This window comes from Vombatus ursinus, unplaced genomic scaffold (genome assembly GCF_900497805.2).
Source record: "Vombatus ursinus unplaced genomic scaffold, bare-nosed wombat genome assembly UNPS02014816.1, whole genome shotgun sequence".
Classification (NCBI taxonomy): domain Eukaryota; kingdom Metazoa; phylum Chordata; class Mammalia; order Diprotodontia; family Vombatidae; genus Vombatus; species Vombatus ursinus.
The window spans coordinates 14,451,901-14,474,557 of NW_020954594.1; the positions used below are offsets into that span (position 1 = coordinate 14,451,901).

The 22,657-nt window shown below is 35.1% G+C and overlaps 1 protein-coding gene across 3 annotated transcripts in view; it reads left to right on the forward strand.

Annotated features, from left to right (window-relative positions):
• GTDC1 (glycosyltransferase like domain containing 1) overlaps positions 1 to 22,657 on the forward strand; it is a 355,035-nt gene that overhangs the window by 318,412 nt on the left and 13,966 nt on the right. For all 3 annotated transcript variants that reach the window (XM_027835651.1, XM_027835649.1, XM_027835650.1), the window contains one exon: positions 4,854 to 4,963. In XM_027835651.1, the coding sequence (XP_027691452.1) occupies positions 4,854 to 4,963 (110 nt within the window). The remainder of the gene's footprint in view (positions 1 to 4,853; positions 4,964 to 22,657) is intronic.

Below are 22,657 nucleotides of genomic sequence, written 5' to 3' on the forward strand. Positions count from 1 at the left end.
CATCATTTTGAGCAACTCTTTACAGAACAGACATTCCATATTGTGTTCATCTTCCTCCACAATCATTGCCATGACAATCTGGTGTGCTTAGCAGTTGCTGCTGAGTAAGGGAGACTGTATCATATAGGAGTTTTCCATGTCAGCCAAAAAAAAAAAAAAAACCACATCATTTTCTTTGGGTTATAGAAAATAAGACATGCCGTTTACAGCATTGTAGCATTTCCTTCACAAATTCATGTCTATTTTGGTCTTTTTAATCATAAAATGTTTGGAGTGTTTTGTTAGTGCCTTTCTCCTTCCTCCTCAAAGTATTATGCATAGTCTTCTTTGTTTTCATCTTTTACCGCCACCCACATCTCCCAGAACTAAGCTACTTGAAGACAGGGATGATTTTGATTATTGTTAGTTTTTTTTTTCTTTTCTGAGTGACTTGTACATAATAGGTGCTTAATAAATATTTATTGGATTCAGTTGTGTTAGATTTATTGGATTAAAATCTCTTTCAATTTGATTGAGTTCCTTCTTCCTACTGGACATGCCTAGGGGTAGCTAGATGGTGCAGTGGATAGAGCACCAGATCTAGATCAGGAAGACATGAGTTCAAATACTTGCTAATTGTGTAACCCTGGACAATTAACCCTTAACCTCTGTTTGCCTGTTTCCTCAGCTGTAAAATGGGGATAATAATAGCATCTACCTTACAGGACTGTTGTGAGGATCAGATGAAATAACTGTACAATACTTAGCACAGGGTGTAGCACATAGTATGTTCTACAGAAATGTTAGTGATTATTATTATAATGCTCACAACTAAATACTAGTTAAAAGATATTAAAATTTGTTTCACAGAAGGATATATTGAAAAGGACATTAGAAATAATCTAGTAGAACCTCCTATAAAAGAATCCCAACCACCATATCAGATAGACCGTCATCTCTCATTTTTGAGCTGAACACTTCCAGTGGCCGGAACTAACTATTTCATGAAACAACACATTCAATTTTTGCATGACTGTAAAGAGCTCTTCTGTATGTGGAGCCCAAGTCTGCCTCTCCGGAGCACCCTTTGGTCGTATAGGTAGTCCCATAGCCACTATTTGAACCAAGGTACTCAATTCCAAATCTGTTGTTTATTTTTTTTCTCCCCTACTATATGATGCTAGGCCTCTTATCCCCTTTTCCTTTCATTATTCACATCCTTCCAGTCATTAGCCATGGACCACTGTCATCATCCATCCACCTTCTCTACTTCCACTCCAATCCAACTAGTGTCTCTTTTCTTCCCCATGATTACTAACCTTCTTGGAAAAGTTGTCTATACCCAATTCTACCACTTCCTCAACCTCTTGTAATTGGGCTTTCTCCCTTACTAACCTAACTAACATTTTTCTCTCAGAGGTCACCAGTCGCATCCTTATCACCAAATCCAACAGCCTTTTAAAATCATTCTTGACCACTGTATTTTTTTTTTACAGTATTGACCACTCCTATCCTCTCCTGGTTCTTATCCCAGCCCTTCTGCTCTTTCACTAACACCTAATCCTCTTTCCAACCCTGCATTGTGGTTATTCCTCAGGGGCACAGGTCTGTACAGAGCATAGAACTGTATCTCTGGAGGATGGTGATGCTTACTTAAGGTGTTTCAGCTCTCCTCAGGTTGAACAACATAGCCAGCCCATATTCTATGCTGAAATATGTTCAGGGACATAGTCTTCACCATCTGTTTTTCTCTCTCTACAATCTGACAACCTCATTTCCTTCTAAAATTTCAACTACCGTGTGTGTGTGTGTGTGTGTGTGTGTACACATACACATATATATTTAGCAAATCTATATTTTCTGAATAAAAGATTTGCATCTCTACCTGCCTACTGAACATCCTACGTAAATATCATGCTAGCATTCAACATATCCAAAACCAGGCTTACAATCTTCTTCATGCCTGTTCTTTCTACTATGATATTTGTCAGTGGCACAATCAATAACACTCTCCTATGTTAGAAAATTTGGTGTGTATGTTTTCTTAATTCTTCCCATTCGTCTTCAAATAAGTTACCATAACTTCTCTCCTTCCACCCCCAATTCCCTTCCACTTTCCTAGTACAGCCCCTGCTTGAAATTTATAGTAGTCTACTAACAGGTACTTCTTTCACTTTTAATCCCTTTTATTCCATCCTTCATACCACTTCCAGAATGTTTTGTCTAGTGCATCTATCAGTTCATGTCAATCCCTTTCTCAAAAATCTTCACTGACTCCCTTTGCCTATTGAGGAAATTTAATACTTCCTACTTCTCTGCTTAGTATTTCAGACCCTCCACAATCTGGCACCACCCTACTTTTCCAGCCTTATGTCATATTACTCCCCCACAGCGCACTCTGCATTACACCCCAGCTGAACAACTCTCTGGGTCTCAAATATATCATTTGCTTTCTTGCATCTATATCTTTGCTTACACTGTTTCTCTTACCTAAAGTGCCCTTCCTGCCACGCCCTTCAATGCCTGTTCCACCTCAGAGCCTTCCTTGATCCTTCCTTTTATCAGAGATATTGATTCTTGAACCACTCTGATGCACTTAGCCTGTAATATTGTGCATTTTAGTTCATGACTTGTACCTCTTGGATATTTTGAGTTCTGGCACAGACACTACATTATAAACTTTGTATTTTCTCCAGCATCCAGAGCAGTACCCTATAAACATGAGCATTTTAAAATTATAATTACAGCAAAAGACGTTTATATAGCAAAGCACTTTATATACATTTTCTCACTTGCAACTTGTCTCACAACAACCCTGTGAGACTGGGACTACAAATATTATTCTTCCCATTTTATAGCTAAGGAAACAAAGGCTAAGAAAGAAAAAATAATTAAATTTCCTTCTATCTCTAAATCTGCAGTCCTATGAACTTGCCCATGGACATGAATCTTTTTAATGCATAAGTGAGATTGGAGTCCAAGTCTTGCCTCACTCCAGATCCCAGCATTGTTTCCACAGCCTTCTGTATGCCTCATAAGAAAGAATAAAGTATTGGTATAAGTAATAAATGTGGTCAATGTGGCTCTCCGGGAAAGTCCCTTAACTTCTTAATGTCCTCAAGCAACTCTATAAGTCTATAAGTTGGCCCCTCTGCATTGGTGGAGTTCCTCACACAGACCATACCAATGAAATCATAGTTCAGTAAAAGATAAATTTAAAATTAAATTAAATAATGCAGTAATTATTGGATTCATATCGCTGAGCTCTGTATCCCATATACTTTCTGAGTCCTCTAAGTCATTGTTCACGTTTAATATGACAGTATTTATGAGAAGCATTCCAAAAAACCACCCAAGTGAATGTTGTCCTAAAGAGTGATGGTATTTCTGCTACTGCATTCTTCATTATTGTTTGAGATTAAAACAAACCTGATTCTTCTTATGGAGCAATGGATATGATTCTACCTTAAGGAGTTACTGGTTAAAATAATATGATTCCATAAGACCTCATAATCCCAGAGGATTATAAATGTGATTTCAGATGTTAATTAGTAGATGCATTTGTTTTAATTCATGACACCAAAAATATTGACTAAATTATAAATTAACACATTTAGGGTTGCAGATGTCATTTTTCTGAAGATTTCCTGAATGACACAATTTTCATATCTCAGAGTGATTTGATCAACTTGCAGATTTGTTCTCCATCATTAACATGGGAAGGATAAATGCCATTGGCGATAGAGCCACTATTTTATTATACAATAAGAAGGAGAGTAGAAAATTCCAAATAAATTAAAAAACAAATATTTTAAAGACATCTGGTCCACATCTGTCTGAAATAAGATAATTTAAAACAGTGTAATTAAACACAAGAAATACTGTAATATTCACACCTTGGAATGTAGAAAATAACTCATTCCATTTTAATTTGATTTACTGAATTAGAGAAACTTTTACTCGTTTGTGTGTCCTTTAACCTCTCATTCTGTCATTACATGAAGACAGACAAGCAGCTAACATTTTTTAAAAAGCATTTCCAGTGTTTTTGAGATTGCTAAAGGAAGGAATTATTTGTATTCAAATGGTTTAATCTAAGGTTTTGCAGAGTTTATAAATATATGCAGACTTTAAAGGTTTGGGTTTTTTTTTTTAAGTATTTAAGACCCTCCAATTAACAACTTAAAAGCCCAAGGCCAGGATGGGGTAGGAGGTGGAAGAAACTCTCAATTTATTTTTGCCTCATCCAGTCCACTAAGGAATCAGATGCCTTCTATAACTAAAATACCTATTTACAGAATTACACTTTGGTATTTTTTGTTCTTTCTTTCCAAAAATGTACTTGATTGTGTTGCCTCCACAGAGGAGAATTAAGGATCGGGAAGATAAAAAACATCTTTTGTCTATTCCCATGACCAGTATAGAAATGATGATGATGATGATGATGATGATGATGATGATGATGATGCCTAAAATGGTCATTTTTTTTTATCTCTGCCCAGTCTGAAGAGATTTCCATTCAGGGAAATGGAAGACGTATTTAGCTTTCTATAATTTGGCCTTTAGAATTTGAAAGGGTAAGAAATTTGTCTGCAAAAGAAAAAGCAAGAAAAATCCTTAAAAATGCAATATCACTAGGTTTTGATCATGAGTGATAGGTGTATAGAGGTTTAAAAAACAACAACCAAAAACCAAACTTGACTGATGGTATAATGTATAAAGGTCAGAGGGAAAAACTCAGGTTCTAATGTCAGAAGCTCCTATTACCAAAAATAGACTACTATAAGAATTGATTCTGTAATGAATAAAATACTTTTTTCCTAACATGTATATACTAAGATAACACAAGGTATATTCTATGTATTTGTTTCTAGGGAACATGATAAAGATCCAGAAAGTTTTTTTAGGTCACTACTGCGACTTCAGGAGGCAGGCTTAAGTTTCCACGTGTCTGTACTTGGAGAAACCTTTACGGATGTCCCAGGTATCCCTTTTGAATCCTTTGATTTCTGTTTCTATACATGTTATATGCTCTTCAATTTGAGTATTAATTTTTATTGATTATTTTTGTCAGGATAATCAAGATGAACAAAAGATTATGCAGTAAAATTAAAAGAACATTACAGTAAGCATTCCTTGATTTAACTTGGAAGCATGAAGTTATCTATATTATCAAATACATTTTTACAATACATCGTTGTTATAAATAAAATACATAGCTCTAGGCATCTTAGCAGTTATGGGAATTGGGAATTTATAATTGGATATAGAACCTTTCACCTCTGGGTTGCTGGTTTGAATTCTGCCCCTATCCATAATGACTGAAATGTCTTACCATCTGTTTAGTGGCCTGTATGAAAAGATTTTACCATTTCCTTGTAATTTGGAGTGGACAACAGTCCCTCTCACAGCTGGCACTACTCACTGTGCTTTTTTTCCCCTGATCTTAAAAATGCACTCAATAGGAGCTAATGGTAGCATTAGAGAAGTTATTTAGACCATTAAAGTAACTGGACACTTTCAGTGCCACCATCTTCAATTTGCATCCATATTGGCAAAGTGTTTGATCTTTCATAGGCACTAGTATATATGTTCTAATTTTTATATTATTATCCAATATTAATTCAATTAAGGAAACATTTATCAAGCAATTGGTGTGTGTAGAGCATTGTGCTAGTTCTTGAGGGAGATACAAAATTAGATAAGACACGATCTCTGCCCTCATAGAGTTTATTGCCTAGTAGAAGAATGTGACTAAAATAATACATAGTTAAGGCTTGAGAGAAGTACCAACAAAGCATTATATGAAGTCTTAGAGAGAAAAAGGTTATTACTGACTAGAGGAATCAGCACAGTTTGATGTGGCATTAGAATTAAACTAGTAATTCAAATGGCAAAGATGAGGAGTAAGGAATTGTTCAAGTAAAGAAAGATAATTATGAAACGTCAAAATCTCTGAAGCACTAAAGCTGAGAGTGATGCATAGAACAGTGGAAGGATACTCACTAGCAGCATCACGCAAGGCAAGTCGTTATCTCTTTGCCTCAGTTTCTTCATCTATAAAATAGAGATAATAATAACTGAATAGCTCAGTCTTTTACCATATAGAGTTGTTGGAATAATTAAATATGTGGATAGATAAATAGATAGATATTTATGTGTATGTGTATATATAAATATATATGTGTATCTGATGACAATAGTGATGGTGATATTACGTGTAAGTAGGCTGTAATATTATCAAAGATGACGTGTAAAAGAAGTAGACATAGAAGACACCATCAGAGAGATAGTCAGAAAACGAACTGAGCTAGTCATGTAGTGAGAGAAAAACAGATGGATAAGCCCAAGACAAAGTCAGTGACCATAAAATATTGAGAGACTGAAGTCTTTAGAGAAAACATTTAGCATGTTTTGGTAGATCTTCTGTGGAGGATTTATGGGAGGAATTGTATGTATTGAGAGAGAAAATGAAGGATTGATTATGATCAGCATTGTGGGAGGGAGGATTTATATCAATGATATAGATCTATTAAGTATCAAAACATTAGCATATTTAAAACCTCATTACATTTTTATTATTTTGAGACCAGCCAAACTAAAGTCATTTTTACTCTACATATAATTCGACAAGAAGTTGTATTAAGACAACCATGCTTTTTCTTTACTACAACTGTTATAAGTCTAAATGTGGATGGAAGACAATGTTATTTTTGCAAAGGGATTAAAAAAAAAAAACCCTTACAAAAACAGAAAAAATGTCAAGTGCCTAAATTAAAAAGGTCAGGCCACCTCAGGTCCTGGGTTTTAGTTATGTGTTTGCTGATGCTCTAATTAGATGTGAATTTTCTAGATTTGCTTGTAACATAGATCATGTATCGAGAGCTAGAAGAGACCTCTGGGGCCATATAGTCCAATCCCCTCGTTTTATAGTTGTGGAAACTGAGGCACAAAGAAATGAAGTGACATGCCCAAGGTCACGTAGGTAATAATACTGCCGTATAAACAAAGTTAATTTGTAAAAAGGAGATACTAGCATTTCCACTACCTACCTGTAAGGGATGTGCTTTGTAAACCTTCAAATGTCACATAAATATGTCATTGTTATCATTATTATTGTTAATACTGTTGTTTTGGCATCTTCTTCCCCTTTTCTGAACAGTTCTTTATTTTCACGGGTAGACACAGAGTTATATTTAGGGCCTGTACCGTCTATCTGAGTTTGTTGCCCCAGCTGCCATACCTTGACTCCCAGCCATTGATATGTTAGGTTTGCTTCATACTTTTAAAAGCCACATTATTTCTTAAATTTTTCTGTATAGTTTGTGGTTTCCAAGTTCTCATAGCATGAAAATAGTGTAATATGGTTTCTATAGAAGCTTTCTCTTCAAAGGCTTTTACAAAACATGCTTTAAGTTACTGATGGTAGTTTATAGTCATAGGTATAAAACTCCAGCCTTGTTACTTTATATGAATAAGTCTCAAAGAGGATAAGTGACTTACCCAAAGTCACAGTCTAAAATTTTATAGAACAAAAATTTCTTCTTCATTCCCCAAATAAGAGGGTTTCCCACCTCACCTCCATCCCTAGATTTAATTTTCTTTTTCTAGGCCAAAAGCATAGTTTTTATTACAAGCCTGTGGAGGACAAGTGCAAATAGATAGAAAATGAGGAATTTCATAAAATATGAGAACTGAAGACAAATGTAAGGCCTGGCTTTTTTTAATACTACATTTTCCTACCCTTTAAAAAAAATTAAATGATCCCAATTCAATTATATTAACCCAGTCATACTTCATTCCTCTTCTTAACTTTCACAGTTCCCCAGAATACAGCACCTTCACCTCACATCCTCCCACCACCCTCTGCATCAAAGAAAATATTTCCCCTTGCCAGATCCTTGTTTCAAACTATGAAGTCATCATCATCACTTTTATATAGCACTTTAAGATTTGCAAAGTGTTTTACAAATATTATCTCATTTTAACCTTACAACAACCCTGGGAGGTAGGTGCTATTATTATCCCCATTTTACAGATAAAAAAATCTGAGAAAGACAGAGGTTAAGTGATTTTAGAATTGTTTAATTATAGTAGGCAGCCAACGAGTGCTGCCAGCCTGGATACCTTTTGTAGTTTCTAAATGGAAAATAGGCAAGTCTCATAGAAGTTTAGTTAGAAGCCAGTAATACCTTAAAGAATTTTCAAAGGATACATCCAATTCTTTCCTCCCCTTGTCACCTTGGTCTTTGTGAAAATGAAATGTATTATTCTTCTGCCAACATAACTCTAGTTAGTGTCAGAAGTTTATACAAGCCAACACCTTTATATTCAGAGGTCCTCTGGTGGTGGTGTTACTGAGTGTACATATATGCATAGGGAGTTAAAAAGATTTATTCTTGATAGTACTTTACCTTTTTCTGCACAAAAATTTTAAAAAGTCATTCTGCCATATGAAATATCCATCAAACTTAATTTTTGTGTTTGAAATACAGATTCTGCAGCCACCCTCAATGCAAGTATTTTAGTTTTCACTGTTTCCCATGACAAGGTCACATTAGTGGCCCTTAAGCATGAACTGAAATGCTTATTTTTTTTCCTTAAAAACAACAGCAAATGCTTAAGATCTGAAATCAATGGAATGTGTATTCCTAAGAATTTCCCACAAATGGTCATTTTAAACAAAATATCCTTTTCCTTGAGGAGCCAAAATCTCAGCTTTTAGAGTTCTTTCCATGTTTCAGACATTATAGCAGAAGGAATGTAGCCCTCAGGGCAATTAGTGTCATGAGAAGTTGTTGAGAAAATAAAAACTTGAGCTAATACTTCTACAGAAAGAAAGCATTTTGGTGCAACTTTAATTTTAGGTTAAGAACAGTATTTGGGCAACTCCTGGTTTCTATTTACTACCACATAAGTAATCATTGCTGTCATAATTATATATTCTCCTTTTGTAAGCTCTAAAGCAGCTGTTTTATTACTCTTTACAACTTTTTCCCCAACCTTATATCCCAGGTCTTCGAGACAATCTCTTTGTGATAGGATTTATCATCAGTCTAACTAGCCACATGTTTAAAGAACCATGGTTAGAGGAAGATTTATAAGAGCCTTAAGACATTTTATCACTTGAATATTTTGTTATTGACCCTTAAAAATGGGAAATGGGTAAAAGAACAGACATCGACACCGACTTCATTTCCTAAGGAAGTTGTTATAAATCAGTCACCAAAAAGAGGAGACCAAAAGAACTTCACAACCGCATCAGTCAGCAAATGCCATTCTCCTTACCAAACAGAGAGCTATGACAGCCAAAGGTGTAAAACATTAACTCATTTGAAAATATTATAGAAGAGAATGGTGGAAGATTATGAGCAGAATTGCCTCATAAAACATGAAGCGGTATAAGTAAAAACAAGTATGCAGACAATTTAGTGAAAGACCCAGTTAAATGAATTCATCTTAAGAGCATTTAGGGATTAAATTGAATAAGGACCACAGACAGATGAAATATGGGAAAGACCTATCAAAATCTCTTAAAAAATCCTTTCTTCCATCAAAACAAAAGGAGCCACCACATTTGGATTCTTAACACTGCAATCCCTGATGCGCTTGCACAATGAATTAGAAATGGCATTAAAGGAAACAAGATGGGAAGAACCACTAAAATAGACCAGGTATACTCAGAAGAAGTTCATGCTGGAGGCAACACAATTTTGAGGGTCTTGAGGGAACAATTCTCAAGGTATCTAAAATGGGGAAGGACACCAAAGACTTGGGAAAAAAAAAATCTTGGACCTTATTATTACTGGAAAAAAAAAGTAATTGAAAGAATAGCAATAACTACTGACCTATATACCTACTTTCCCATCTTTATAAAAATTTTGTGAGAATAATCTACATACTATTCAAGGGGTATAAAAGGGAATTGCCAGGTTTTCACAAATAATAATCTGCAGCAGACCATGTCTTTACAGTCATAATTGCCTAAAAGTGACAAAGAAGATAAGATCCCACTGCATATTATTGGTTGAATTTTTTAAAAAAGATTTAAGTAAGTAAACTAAAATGCTGCCTTAAAGTTTCTCCTCCATTATCTATAGACATACAGCGATACTGTAAAAAATATTGCTGTTTTTAAAATAGCATCTGCTTTGAGGTAGAAAATTGGGGTCGTTTAAAGCACTGCACAACTTCTGAAAAACAGCCCTGTATCTTCAGGCCAACGTTAGGTTCAGTTTATTGTTCATCTGAATTGCTGCCCAAGATATATGTACTGATGGATCTTTTTTATGAGTTTTCCATTCAACTAGCTATCATAATCTGGACATAGGCATTCTTCACCCACTTGGTTTTTCCTGTGTGCATAGTTAGACTCTGCTCTTTTGGGTGATTATAATCTTAACTAGAACATTCTACAGTGTTCCAGGACTTGATGTATTTAAAGCACACAAAGTGATACCTTCAAATAGGAAGAATTGGAGGATCTCACCTTCTATAGAGGACCCCTTTACTATTTTGACTGTGTGCTGGAAAAATTCAAATGTGATGGTGAATATGCATCTTTCTGTTTTATGCCACACTTGATAGTAATGATCAAGCAGCAATTGGACAAGGTTTCCCTGTTGATACATTTCTCAGAGAATCTTGCATCATTTTGGTTTATGGATAAGACACCTCATTGGAGAAGAACCTTGAAAGCTATATTTTGCTCCATTAAATTAAATGCTTTTTTATAATCAACAAGCAGTAAACATTGAGCTCTTACATTTTCTCTGTCTTTTGGTCAGTTGTGCAACTGTGAAAATATGTTGTACCATGGAATTGTAGAATACTGTTTGCAAAGACCTAGCTACTCTTTTTTCATGCCCTTTTCAAGGATTTTGTTGATGTAGGCTCTTCACATAAAAATTGGAAATCAGGCACTTATTCAATGACTACCAATATTTTCTTGGTCACCGTTTTTGTAACAATAAAATCTAAGATTTTTTTTCTCAGACTTCGACAACCTTTTTGTAAGTTACCTTGCTAATTAATCCCTAAGTACTTTCAAAACTGTGTCTTCACTCCAAATTTCATCTGTTTCTACTTGGTCCAATCCAGCTTCTCTTTGCATCCTTATTTTCTTTAGTGTTGTTTCTACTCCCTTATACGGTACATAAAAAACTTTGATATTAGGGTCTAAATGTGGTGGCTTCACTGTCACTTAAAAGTGTTAGCTACAAAAACCTGACAGATCATTTACATTTTTTCCATTTGTTTGTTGTCTTCTATGTAACTATGCATCTTGCAATGCTGCTTTTGCTTGGATATCGTAAGGATAATTCACATTAAGCAAATCTATTAACTTTCAGGTCTTTTTCAGATAAACAGCTATCTAGCCAGCTTGTACATATAACAATGATTTTTAAACCCATGTACTTTCAAAAAAAATTTCTACTAGTTTTGAGTTTTTTTTAGGTTCAGCCCAATATTTTCTCAGGGTATATTTTTTAATCTTGATATCATCTACTATGTTAGTTATCCTTCCCAGCTTTGGGTTGTCTAATATCTTAATAAGCATGCCGTCTTTATTTTTATCCAAGTAATTGATTGACAGAGACAACCATAGATATCTGGGATGCTCTCCTCACTAGAGGCCTTCTTCCAAGTTGACATGAAACTATGGGTGAATACTTTTGGGGTCTGACCCTTCAACCCTTTCTGAATCCATCTTCCTGTCTAGCCCACATCACTCCCATTATTTCCACAATAATAGCATGAAAGACTCTGTCAATGCTTTGCTAAAATCTGGTTACTATATTTTCCTGATTTACCAAAATAGTTACCCAGGAAAAAAGAAAAAGAAAATGTATAAAGTTTGGCATAATCTGGTTTTAATGAAACCACCCTGCTTCCTTTACTATCTGTTCATTCACCTTGTCTTTAATGATGCATTTTAAAATTTTGCCAGGGTTAAATCAGAGTCACTGGCCTATAGTTTACAGAATTCAGTCTCTTCTCTTTAAATAAAATATATACTGACCTTTCTCTAAATCTCTTCCACTCTTTATGGTCTTTCAAAGATCATGGACAGAAATCACTAAATTAAATTTTATTTCTTTAATTAACAAATCTATTTTCTCTCCTTACTATTACTACCCCCCCTTGAAAAAAGTAAGAAAGAAAGAGAACTCCTTTAGAGCAAATATGCATAGTCAAGAAAATCAAATCCACTTAATTGGCCACTTCCAAAATATATGCCTCATTCTGTATATTTAGCCCCTTCTCTGTCAGGAGGCAGATAACATGCTTTATTATCAATCCTCTAGAACTGTGGCTGATCATTGGTCAGTTATGTCTTTCACTGTTGTTAACAATGTTGTTATTGTATAAATTGTTCTTCTGGTTCTGCTCATTTTGCTCCTATATTAGCTCATATGAGTCTTTCCAGGTTCCTCTCAAATCATCCCTTTTATCATTTCTTACAGCATTATAGTACACCATTAAATTCAGATACCATAATTTGTTCAGCCATTCCCAAATTGATGGGTACTCCCTTAGTTTCCAGTTCTTTGCCACTGCAAAAAAAAAAGCCACAGTAAAAACTTTTTGTACGCATGGATCTTTTCCCTCTTTTTTTGGTGTTTTTAAGGATATAAGCCTAGTAGCAGTATCTCTGGATCAAAGGGTATACGCAGTTTAGTCATTTGTAAGGCATAGTTCCAAAATGCTTTCTAGAATGGCTAGACCAGTTCACAGCTCCACCAACACTACATTAAATGTGCCTTCTTTCCCACAGCCCTTCCAACATTTGTCACTTTCTTTTGTTGTCAACTTTGACAATCTGATAATACCTGCCACTTTTCTCCCTCAGTATCTTTGGATGTATTTCATCTAGGCGTGATGATGTGAAATCTTTAGGGCAGATTGAGGCTGTCTTACTATTTCGTCAGCTTTCTAACATCCGTTTTTATTGTCTTTTCCAATCCATAGATATTTCTCCTTGGCATAGAAAAAGAAGACGCAAAATAAGAATTGGACATTCCATTCATTATCACATCTTTTTTATTTGAAACAGAGAGACCAATTATCAATCCTTTATTGATAAAGAGGTTTTGTAAATTCTTCCATCTCTTTTATTTTGAGAACTTAATCACTCAACAATAAGCATTTACTAAACACCTGTTATACACCTGGCACTGTTCAAAGGGATAATCATATGAAAATTTCAGAATCTTGCTTAGATTTTTAATGAGGTCACACCACTCTCTCCAAGTTCTCCTACTACTCTCCTTGGTCTATCTTGCTAGTTGTTCCAGTTCCTCTTACTCCCCTGTGCCCTTCAGTATGGACATCCTCACCAATAGCCCTTTTCATTCTCCATGCTATGCTTTCTCCCTTAGTGACCTTATTCATCCATCTGACTTCAGCTTTCACTTCTATGCAGATAATTCCTAACTCTGTATCTCTGACCTTATTTTCTCAGCAGAATGCTAGTCAAATATTTCCAGCTACTTACTGAACATCTCTACTTGGACATAGAACCAAAATATCAAAATCAGTTTGTGTAAAATATAATTAATCTTCTCCCCAAAACCTTATCCTACTCAATTTATTTTGGTTGCTGATTCCACAATTGTCATTCATTCAGACTCAAACCTTATAGTTAACTTTGATTCTTCTTCTGTCCTATCCAGCACATTTAATCAATTATTAAACCCAGCCGATTTTATTATGACAGTATGTTTTGAATCTGTCTTCTTTCAGACCTGCATTTTTTCATTGAGTATTAGTGATATCTTTTTCCTACTCAAAGTCTCTACATCATCTTCCAGTCCCATTATCTCCTGCCACTATTTTTTCTTTCTTAATAATTTTTAACTTGAATTAGATTTATATTGTTTCCTATCCATTTCGGTGGTACAGTGGAGAGAACCCTAGACTTGAATTCAGGAAGCCCTGAGTTTGAATCCTGCCTCAGACATTTGTTAGTTGTGTTGTCCTGGACAAGTCACTTATCCTCTGTCTGCCTCATTTGTTAAATGGCAATAATAATGGCACCTCCCTCCCAGGATTGTTGTGAGAACAAAATAAGATAGTATTTGTAAAGTGCTTTGTAAAACAATAATAATAATAATAATAATAATAAGTAGCATTTATTAAGTACTTACTATGTGTCAGGCACTGTGCTAAATGCTTTACAAATATTACCTCATTTAATCCTCACAACAAACCTGGGAGGTAGGTGCTATTATTATCCCCATTTTACATATGAGGGAACTGAGGTAATAGAGGCTAAGTGCCCAAGGTCACACAGCTAGTAAATGTCTGAGGCTGGATTTGAACTCCAGTCTTCCTGACTCCAGACCCAGTACTCTATCCACTGTGCCCCCTTGCTTTATAGTGATAACTATTTTGTTTTTATTAACATTATTATTGCTATTATTATCATTATTATTAGACATTAGCTTTTTGAAGGCTGGGAGTTTGTTTGTATCTCTCTCTGCTCTGGATCTAGTTTAGGAAATTTGAATTTAAAAGGGAAGGTAAAGTTGGTCTTCCATTTTCTTTTTTTTTTTTCTTTTTTTTTTTTTTTTTGATCCTGAGGGCAGGGACAGAAGCTATTTATTCTTTTTTGCTGCATACTTTTAAAGTTCCTAATATGTACTAGTTCCCTTACCCTGGTCATCACAGAATCTATGAGACTATGGTGGAATAGTTAGCAAATCTTTCCCTGACATCCTCAGCAAGTGACTTTCCACCTTCTCTTGGAGGACCTCCATGGTCTTCATTAACCGGCCTCACCTCATTTTCCACACAGTGTGTCTCAGATATATTAAACATTCAATCAACAAGCATTTATTAAGTATTTATTATGTGCTAGGTACCAGGATATAGAGACAAAAATAAAAGAGATATTCCCTACCCTCAAAGAACTTACATTTCTAGGAGGGAAACCATTTGTACGCATAGAAGTAAACACAAATATACACGAAATAAATACAAGTTAATTGTGAACTGAAGGTACTACTAGGATCAGGAATGACCCCTCAAGAAAGCTAGGTATTCTCAGAGTAGTGACATGGAAGAAGTGCATTCTAGACAGGGGGGACAGCCTCTGCAAAGCAATGGAAACAAACTTGGAATGTATTACATCACATGCATAACTTGTTCAACCATTCTCCAGTTGATGAATGTTCCCTGTTTCCAATTCTTTGCTATTACAAGAAGAGATGCTAGTAATATTTTTGTATATGTGAGTCCTTTTCTTCTTTCTTCATCTTTCTGGGGTATAGACCTGGCGGTAGAATTACTGGGCCAAAGGATATGTACAGAATAAAGACTTTTCAGTGAAAAGTACCATCCCACTAAATTTTAGTTTTACCCATGAGGTCAATTTGCCTTCTTTCATTAGTGTCTCTGGTTCACTAGTTATTATCCATACTTGTGCATATGTGTGCACTATTTATTAACCATATGTGCACAAGTATAGATAATAAATAGCAAACCAGAATGAATGGAGGCAAATTCGACCTCACAGCACTAAAATTTAAATATATATATACTCTCACATACATATGTGGGCATATATACCTACATATATACCCATGTGTATATGTAAGTATATACATATATGTATATATGTGTGTGCATATACATGTATATGTATGGATATATACATATATGTTCATACATAGATACAAATATTTATTCACATACTTCTCTGGAAAGAGATTTGTTCTATGTGTGGGGAGATTTCTCCTTTCCTTTTCCATTTCAGTTTAAAGTCTTCTTGAATAGGTTTTCAAAATTCCATACCCCCCTAAAAAATATACATATACACACATATACATCCACACATGTGTGTGTCCATATTTTTATGTATACTTCATCTCATGCCAAAAGCCTATTGTATTTTAAGAAATCTAAACCCAGAAATCAAAATACTGTTCTTGGATACTGCCTTAGCTAGATGTCTGCTTCCTAAATTTGCCTTTCTCAACTTAATCTGCTACCTTCATCAGTAGTAATGAGTACCACCTATGTTCCTAAAGTCATCAATCTTTTGTATGGGATCTCATAATCCTTAGCAATGTTTCCTTCTGGTAATATCATTTCTCTCCAGATTCATCTGCCAAAATGAGTTGTGGTTATCAAGTCCCAGAAGGCTCATTGTAGCATTCAGATTCATGACCAGGGAAGAAACTTGACTTTGCTGTTGTTAACGTCAAACAGACAAATAACTAGCCCAGTACTCCTCAACACCAGCCACCATTGTGCCTCTCTTCTTCTGACCATTATTGAATGACTTCTCACCTGTTGACACCATTCTCTGGAACATAAGAAGCTGCTTCCTCTCCCCGGTGTAGGAAGGGTCTCATATGGTCTTTCTTCTTTCCTTCTTATTCTTTCACATTCTTCTTCCCTTAGAGATTTTGACACTAGTAACAGTTTCTGTATTTTTGCATCCATTAGATCTTCCTTGGTCTTCTTCCACAGCTTTTGGATCCATTGCCAACTCTCTGTTTTTCCCACTCTCTTTTCTAATGGAGATATGTCTTCTGCACCAAACTATATATCCAACACTGGATAAATTAGATAGCTTTTCTCAAAAGTTTATCAGAAAAGGTAGATGGAAGAAGTAAGAAGTAGTTTAGTTTTCAGATGAGGTCGACTGAGTTAATACCTCTGCCTTAGAGCCATCCAAATTCCCAAAGGAACTTCAGCAGTGATAGTGGGTAATTTTTTACTTCATGTTCATGTTATCAGTTATGAAAATAAAAAATGCAACTGTTAATTAGGGGCCTGTATTACAATAAAGTCGAAATACAGCAAGCTTTCCCTAAGTAGCTAAAATGACATGACTCTTCCTCCAAACTAGTGCCAGTTTAGGAAAGTGAAAACAAGACAAAACAAGGCAGCCTGATGTAGACAGAGGAGGAAAACCTGGGGTCAAGCACCCTCTCTGGCACAGGCTAGCTATGTGACTCTGGACACATGATTTTAGTGTCTCAGGGCCCTGTACAACTCTTTAAAATTATAAGCATAGTACTTATAGCAGGTACTAATTTGCATTGGTAAAGGGAATCTCTTCCTGGGATGTTCTCTACACCAGAGTTGTCAAACACATAGTCTATAGGTCCCATGTGGCCTTAAGTACTGCAGGAACCAGATTAAAATATAATTGGGAAATATATATCAAAATAAATTTTAAAATACCATAAAACCTAGATAATATTAATACATGCTTTTTTTAAAAAGTTAACATGAGGTACAGGGATGTTTATGTCCTATTTATTGGCCCCCATTTCTATTTGAGTTTAACACCACTGCCCTACACAAATTAAGTCAGAGGTCATGTTCAAAAAAACACCCTCACTCCTTGACTCAATCTGATCTGCTCCTCTGGGAAGCCAAGTTTGGTCTGTGGCCAGCAATTCCACTTTGAACAGTTAAGTGTTCTCCTTGTAAAACAGTATGTTCTCCATGGATGAGGCTACACTTGGACAGGTGGCCAAAGACTTCCTAGAATTATAGAAAACAGACTTTGTAAATACTTATTGAAGACTCAGCTTTAAAGAATAAAGCTCATCCCTTAAGGAGGTTTCACTCTAACCATTTTCTTCCAACAAAATAGTTCTGATGCTGGTATATTTGGTGTATTTGTGGAAGGAGCCAGAAGAGGGGGGGAAAAGAACTTAATGTTCTTCTTCCATTCTCCCTTGAAGTGAGAAGAAGAGAAATGTGTCCCTCCAGCCCTTGCCCTCTCCTATCTAGGATGAAGACCACATTGCATTCTTTATATATGTTGGTGCTACACGGTATTGACAGAAATTCTATCTGCAGGTCTCAACAGAATTCTCCTTGTCCCTCCATACTTGTTTTTTTTTAATTATTTTCCATTTATGGAATATAGCAAGCATTTCCACAACATAGTACAACCAAAAAGTTGATTGCACATGAAACTGTAAGTCTACTATGTACAACTTGCTATTCCTTTCAAATAGACAGCAAAATTATCATGTAAATGTCTTTTTTTCCCTTCCCTTCCCCCCAAAGATGGCTACCATTGAACACAAATAGGTGTGTGTGTGGGTATATACACACACACACACACACACACATATAAACATACCTATATATATATATATATAATATAATTATTCTATACATACTTCTGTTTATCATTTCTTTCTCTGGAGGCAGATAGTATCCTTCTTCATATGTCCTTTCTAGTTAATACTTGCTTTTAAAGTAAATTCCAGATTCCTTTGTCATTTTTTTGGTGGTTCTTATGACTAACTACTATGGAAAACTGCCTGTTTACAAGCATGAGACCCAAATCATAAATATAATGAGACCTAGGTATGATCGGAAGAGACCTCAGACAATATTCAGTCAAACTCCTTCATTTTATAGGTGAGGAAACTGAGATCCAGAGGTATTAAGTGGTTCAGCTGAAGTCATACAGTCAATCAAAAAGCAGGTGCTAGGTATGCATACAAAGAAGGAACCAATCCCTACTTCAAGGATCTTTTTTTCTAAAGAAAGATATCAAATCCCTATATAAGTATATACAAAATAACTATAAAAAGAATAAATGCAGACAAACACAAGGCAGTTTGGGAGGGGAGGAGCTAACAGCTGGGAAGATCAGCTTCATTTAGAAGAGAAGATTTCTCTGAGGGGGAGTTGAGGAAGGAGCATGAGGCACGCATGACCAGTGGCAAATGCACAGAAATGAGAGATGGGGTGTCACATGGGAAAGAAAGATATGGCCACTTTGGCTGGATCACACATTATGTGTGTGAGAGAGTAATGTACTGTGAGAATGGAAAGGTAAGTTAAGGGCTATTGTGAAGGGCTTTGAAAACCAAACAGAAATTTACATTTTATCCTCAAGGCAATAACACATATGGGTAGTAAGCATCAGAGTAGGGGGATTTAAACACAGATCTTCTGACTACAAAAACAATAGTCACCCATTTCTCTCATTAACTCGCTCTCTTAGCCTTGGTTCCCTCATATACAAAATGGTGATACTTACCACCTTACAGAGTGGTTCTTAGGCTCAAATGAAATAATGTATGTAAAGTTGGTAGTGGTTGAGGTCAAGATACAGTGTGGATCAGACCAGTATGACTTGGAAAGCTCTGTCATGGGTCAAACACAAATAATCCATATGAACACTTAGAATGAACGTGTCTCTACATTTAAACATCTTACTTTTTTTTTTGAGCTGCAATAAAGTATTTTGCAAAAAACTATATAAATGTCAGTTGTGACTGTTATAGCCCTGTATACCTTGTTGCTCAATATTCTACAGAAATTCTGAAATGCTTCTGTTTGCATTTGAGGCTACAGCTTTTCAGAGGCCTGCTTTGCCTACACTAACCCTGTTAACTTGTTATTCAGAAGCCGTTTCATTATTTTGCTATCATCCACCCTCCACAACATAGGATGCTCAGTAGTGCTACTCCTTGATAAGCATGGTTTCAATGCAAGATTGCCTTCTCTACAGCTCTCATAATTTGGAAGGGCAAAAAAATATTAACTTGATTCAATTCTCTACCGAAAGGAATTTTTCAGCAATTTATTAAATGTAATTAGAAGACTAGATTTTAGAGTCAGGAGGACTTAGGTTCAGATCCTGCCCTTGAACAAGTCACTTAAATTCCCTGGGCCTCAGTTTCCTCATCTATAAAATGAGAAGATTGTACTAGGTAACTCTAGAGTCCCTTCCAGCTCTGAAGTCTGTGATTCTTTGTGGGGATAATTTTAGTCAGAAAATTTAGTCTAAATAATAAATTTGTAAAACTATTTCAGCAGAAGGAATATGAAGAATTCTACTTCGATTTTAAATTTTAATTTTATAATTTTTCCTAATTAGCAAGTCTTTATTTTCTCTCCCTTCCACTTTCCTACCCCACCCTTACAACTGAACAATTTATTTCCTAAAATTATTTATTAAAAGGAAAAAAGGAAACATAACAATGAAACATATTTTTAGACATGGCCAGTGTGGAAATTTCTTTAACTTGACTGTACTTATTTGTTATGAGAATTCCACTTGTAATAACCAACCTAAGTTTTCTTTGAAGATGCTCTCCTTTTTACCATTTGTCCTTAAGTCATTTGTAGGCTTTATGATTTAGCAGTTCTGTGATGTCAGGGGCTAGCCTTAGGAATGAAATGATCAAATTATACCTATATCTCTGTGATATAATCTGATGGGTCATAGTGCCTAAAATTCTGTCATTAAAGGTTGATTCCTTTGAGTCATTAAGTTTTATCAGTCTTCAAAGTTCCTCTATTTGAATACAAATATTCCTCTGAGAGATACCAGCTACTGTCTCAGTTAGGTTGGCACTTATCTGAGAGTAAACCCCTTTGGGAGTAGGTTACAAGGTCATAGCCTGGGGAAAGAGAGTTAGCAAGAGAAGGTAATAGGGTATGCTAAAAGAAGCAGTGAAGAGAGTTCAGAAGACCAGAGTCTGCTTTTAATTTTATTGAGTGTCCGCTCTGCAAGTTCCTCTGAGAAAGTTTCGTGGTTTAAAAAAAAAAAAAGGAATTATCAGTTGCGCTGAGAAAATTTGTCATTTGTGCAACTGATATACATATATATGTATGTTCTATGTATGTATATATGTAGTTATGTATGTGTGTGTAAAACTGAATGTCATGTTGGAATCAGAACATAAGTTTAGAATCCGGGCTCTGTGATCTTATTACCTTGGATGAGTTATTTAAACTCCTGAGATTCAATTTCATCACTTGTAAAATGAGGGCCTTGGTATAGGTGATAAACCTGCTTATTTGGTGTTTTGATAAAGAGCATCCAATCCCTATATCTTTGTACAAGCTGTCTTCTGTGATTAAAATCATTTGCCACCTTGTCCCAACCTTTCAGAATTGAAGCCTAGCTCTCTTCAAGCATAAGCCTTTCATCCTCCCTTAACCCTTCTCCAGTTAGTTGGTCGATATTCTCTCTATCCCCAAAAAAAACCCCCAAAATTCGTATTTATTTTGTATGAAATCATGACTCTAAACCAAAAAATAAAACAAAAAAAATTTTTTATGTATATAAATTGGGGTTTTGTCTGGTTTTTGCCCCCAATAAAATATAAACTCCTTGAAAACAGGTACTTTTCCTTTTTTTGTATACCCAACACAAGCAAAATCCTGGACATTCAGTGGATATTTAACTAAACCCTTAGACTACCAGCTACATCTAAATCCTTTGGCCTTTGTGTCTCTTCACTAGCATTTTCATACAAGCTAAGAAATAAGAAAGCTATGTTATTAAGAAGGCAAAGATCAGGTTGAATTAGCAAATGAGGCATAATTAAATATGTATATTTTTTCTATTGCAATCTTAGAATGTTCAATCCAACCTTCAAGGCAAAATGAATGGATATATTTTACCACAGTGAAGACTTGAAAGGAAAAAAAAACTCGTGTTGAAATATTTTATTTACTCAAGGAAAAAGTAGTGTCTTTGAAAGGATATTTTGAGAGATGTTGTTTTAAACCATGATCAGAAAGATTATAGAGAATAAGAAAGTCACAGAATTTTGAGAGGAGACCCCAGTGTCCATCTAGTCTAACTTGAACACAAAAGAAATCCGCACTATAACATACCTTACGTGTGATAAATAAGTTAATGAATAATGACAGATGGGAGGCCAGTAATGTCCACAGACCAATTTAAAAGATCCAAGAAGATAACTTAAAAAAAAAAAAAAACAAGTAAATAATGCCTTGTGAGTATGGTACAGAGCTAGAAAGGTCTAGATTTGGGACTATGCCTCATTTTAGTTATTTCATCAGTCACTGATAGGCCAGAATATAAGTTAATTTTGATTTTAGTTGGTTCTTGAATAATTGGCCAGAGAGTAAAAACACCTTCCTTTGAGTTTCTGAGGGAAGATCTAAAATTTGATCATTTGTCAAAGTAGATAAATAGGAGAAGGCAGAATTCTAGAGCTCGAAAAGACCGTTGAGATCATTTTGTGTAACCTCCTCAGTTTACAAATTAGGAAACTTGCCCAAGAGGACACAGGGTATAGGCTCATTGAACTAGTTTGAATGTGATTACTTACTTAATTACTCAATTTAGCGTGGCATTTAGTTTTAGATTTAAAAAATTTTTCCATTCTTGGAGTTACAGATTTTAAAGAGTATTGTTTCACTTTTTAATTTTGTATATACAAACTAAATGAGAGAAATAAATATTATAGTTCATTTTATTCTTGATTTTTTTAAGATTAAGAGATGATGAAATGTTAATGTACAGAAGTTATCAATAAGTCAATGAAAATTTCTCATTTTACCATATACTCCTGTTAAAAATCCTAAATCAGATGGCATTATTTCAGTTTATTTCGTGAAAATGCATGATATTGTACTAAGATAAAAAGATTAGGGTTTTTTATGTCCAAAATTGTCCTCCACAATTTAACAAATGGTTTCAATTTTTAATTCCTTTTTAATGGTGTAGCACACTTGCTAAAGATGTCAAATTGATAGTCTTAGAAAGGAAAAATTAACCAATTTAAGACTCATTTCCTTGATGTTCCCTTCTCTGATAATCACACCTAATTGCACATAACAGGAAGTAATGTTTTATGATCTATATATTGAGATTCTGATATTGTCATTTTGGGAAACTCCCATGGCAACCATAGATTATAGATGT